The sequence below is a fragment of the Nicrophorus vespilloides genome, unplaced genomic scaffold (genome assembly GCF_001412225.1).
Source record: "Nicrophorus vespilloides isolate i.1.1-1 unplaced genomic scaffold, Nicve_v1.0, whole genome shotgun sequence".
Taxonomy (NCBI): Eukaryota; Metazoa; Arthropoda; class Insecta; order Coleoptera; family Silphidae; genus Nicrophorus; species Nicrophorus vespilloides.
In genome coordinates, this window is record NW_017098264.1 from 3,556 (window position 1) to 7,202 (window position 3,647).

At 27.8% G+C, this 3,647-nt stretch overlaps 1 protein-coding gene across 1 annotated transcript in view; it reads right to left on the reverse strand.

The window, feature by feature from the left end:
* LOC108562047 (b(0,+)-type amino acid transporter 1-like) overlaps window positions 1-1,339 on the reverse strand; it is a 4,875-nt gene extending 3,536 nt beyond the window's left edge. The window contains exon 1 of the mRNA XM_017920233.1: window positions 1,088-1,339. Coding sequence (XP_017775722.1) covers window positions 1,088-1,163 — 76 coding nt within the window. The 5' untranslated portion in view covers window positions 1,164-1,339. The remainder of the gene's footprint in view (window positions 1-1,087) is intronic.
* Window positions 1,340-3,647: the final 2,308 nt, after the last annotated feature.

The window sequence follows — 3,647 nt, forward strand, 5'->3', positions numbered from 1 at the left end:
CAAATATCCACACTATTTTTAGAAATAGTTTTCACAAATTATTATTGGATAAGAGAATAAAGAAAGAGAAAGAAATAAAATTGTAGCGAAATTATTCTGAGTGGATTAGTTTCCAAGAACCATTTTGTATATTACTACTAAATATTTAAGGTGGATGTAAGGGTTAAAGTGTATGAAAATTATATGCAGTAAACATTTCTTTTTCTTTTTAGATTATTTTCTTAAATTTTAATAATGGAGAATTAATCAAAATTTTCTTATTTTTTAAAATTAATTTTTGTCACGTTTTTAGTAAACATTTAGAATTATGAAATTACTGTTAATATAATGTAATAAAAAAAAACAAAATTTTTTTCTACCTTTTAATTGATATAAATTTATATATTTATTTTAATTTTCTTAATTGAAATAAGTTAAATTAATTAGAAATTTACTTTTTATGTATCAAAATGTAATATTACAACTTTGTTAGTCAACATTTATTTTTTAATATCTTATTGTTTTAAGTAATAATATTTTTGTAATTAAAATGTTCACAAAAAATGAAAATTTCTGTATTAATTGGATATGTATTATATTTTATGAAAAATGTATACTGTATAGATTGAATGTTTCAATTTGAAATTTTGTGTCTTCACACTGTATATGATTAGAGATATAAAAAGCGATTGGTCATATACAATTACATAATGTCGTTCATCTGAAAATGGGTTCGCAATGTTTATTATTTTCTTCCCTTTTGTATTAATGGATTAATGGGGTTTTGCGAGGCTCTATGCAAATGACCATTTTCCAATATGACTAATTGATTAATTCCGGTAATTGCCGGACATGAGTGTAATCGGAGATGGCTTTTCGCGAAATTGAATTCGCGCTATTTGCAAAGATTAGAACGTATGAACAGTGAAGTGATGAGGAATATGTGAAGAATAGAAATAGAAAAAAAAAGAAACATAGATGCAGGTGATCAACCTTGGTGTTTCTTCCTATCTTCGAGCGCGATATAAAAATAGGTGTCTCGGCCTTCGGGATGGTTTATTTAAAAGTTTTAGGATTGTCTAGTTTTGCTTTGGGATTACTCTCATACCTTGAAATGAATTGGAATGTATCACAGTCTGTCCGTAGGCGCAATCGAAGATCGCACGAAACTTATCCAATAACATTATCAAACATGAAACAGTGGATACAGTTTTGTCCTAGTCTTTTGTATATATAAATATATATATTTTTTAATGTGTAGAAGAAAAAGATGAGGAGACGCACTAACTAATCTATATGAAATCGGGTCGACTTTGGTGGATGTCCAACGCGAAACTGATCCAGAAAAGTGAGGACCGTTCGGGTCCATCGGCTCCGTCGCCACATCCACATCCACATCCACAGCCATCTCTCTCCTCGCCGTCTCTCCTGGTGCTGTTTTGTTGTCGTCAACGGCGACGATCCCCCAAACTATTCTAAATTTGCCAAACCGAATTGCCCCACTTTTCGCACAGGGATTGAGGAGAGAGCAGACTCACTTTGGCTCATACACAGACGAAAACAATAACTATTTATAAATACACACATCCATCCATCCAAAGTTCTCGTTTTTTTTTCTATACGTTTTGCTTCAATTAAATGGGAGGAAAAGTGTCGAAAACACTAGCGAAGCATGAAAGTGACTTAGCCAGCACGTGGTGCATTTACCTGACAAAACTCAACTGACAACAAAAATTACACAACTATTAGCTATAATTTCAAAGCTATACATTACATATCAATTACTCTTTAATGAAAACAAGTTGAAAGTTCATATCAATATAAATTTTCTTCAAGCTTATGTAAATAATCCTTATGTTACCAAACAACTTCTTACATAAAAACGTAATACTCCATCAAGTAATCTTGAGCATTACCCACACTTTGCTTAATACAACATAAATTTCATCACTGAATTTACTACACAGTTAAAATTTATTTGTATCATAAAAGACAAAATTTATTATAGGTTTCTTTTAATATTTTCATATTTCAGTAAAATTAGATAATTTCATCAAAATTTCAATTGAATAAATTTTATTTTTTAGTTTAACTCAAATGAAATATATATAAATCTTTTAACAGTGAATTTCAATAATAATATCCACGCAAACAAATTTTCATAGAATTTCAAAGTCCGTTTATAAATTTAGATTCTTCTTAAAACCTATAATGTTAACAAAAAATAATTTTTATTTTATTTGGTCTTAAATAATTTAAGCAAATAATGTAATATTATGTAATAATTTACTTATATTTAATTTATCTTATATTTTATTGAATATTTAAGTGCGTAATATAGATTTTGCTATATAATATTAATAAAGTGAGATCAAAAGTTAAGTATCTTAATGATTGTATAAAAGCAGCTAAATTATTGTATAATAACATGTTTGCATTATTTAGCGTCAAGTAGTGAATAAATTGATTCGAATGAAACAAAAAAAATTAAGTCGAAGCTTTTTCATACTTTCATATTTCAGTAAAATTAGATAATTTCATCAAAATTTCTATTGAATAAATTTTATTTTTTAATCTAACTCAAATGAAATATATATATATAAATCTTTTAACAGTGAATTTCAATAAAAATATCCAAGCAAACAAATTTTCATACAATTGCAAATTTATAAACTTTAGATTCTTCTTAAAGTCCATTTAAAAAAAAGATAGCTAATATTATGTAATAGTTTACTTATATTTAATTTATCTTATATTTTATTGAATATTTAAGTGAGTAATATAGATTTTGTTATATAATATTAATAAAATGAGATCAAAAGTTAAGTATCTTAATGATTGTATAAAAGCAGCTAAATTATTGTATAATAACATGTTTGCATTATTTAACGTCAAGTAGTGAATAAATTGATTCGATTGAAACAAAAAAAAAATAAGTCGAAGCAATTTCATCAAGTAGTTGAAAATGATCCCACGAAACGAGTCCACAAATTAACCACTGTTAAAAGAACATTCTTAAAGTCACGTTGCTCAAATTATACAAGACACATAAAATAGTATTGCATAAACATCACATGAAAACTGTAAACATTTTTCCAGAAAATTTTACTGTTTACTGCCAAAAAGGCTTTATGTTCCGAGACGGACACATGACATGTTTTCTTTTTAATTTCTTCCTCTCTGTTTATTTATTTGTTTGTTCATGGTCCAAGGTAATTTTAATAGCAGGAAAATTTGGGTATAAATAAACTTCGTTTTACGATCCGCGTTTCCTTTGCAAAAAAAAAGGAAGCAATAAACAATATATGCGGAATCAATATTTGTCGGTAGTAAAGTTTACTTTAGGTAAGCTTTCCTGTACAGTCGGGATTTTGATTGTCGGAGATTTTGAAGTTGTCGGGATTTCAAGCATTGGGATTTTAATACAGCCGAACGTCGGGATTTCAATAGACGGTTTTTCGGTTGTCGGGCTTGCGATATAGACCCATAAAACTATACTCTTTGAATATTTTATTAAATGAAATACTGTAATTCGATACGAAAATGCAGATAACGAAAGTTCAATCCATTATAATGGAAAAGTTCCATCTTGACAAATAATAATAATATCGTTTCGCAAAAAAACAAGAAAATTGCTTTCGTGTCGCACGAAAGTGCTGAGTCAATAC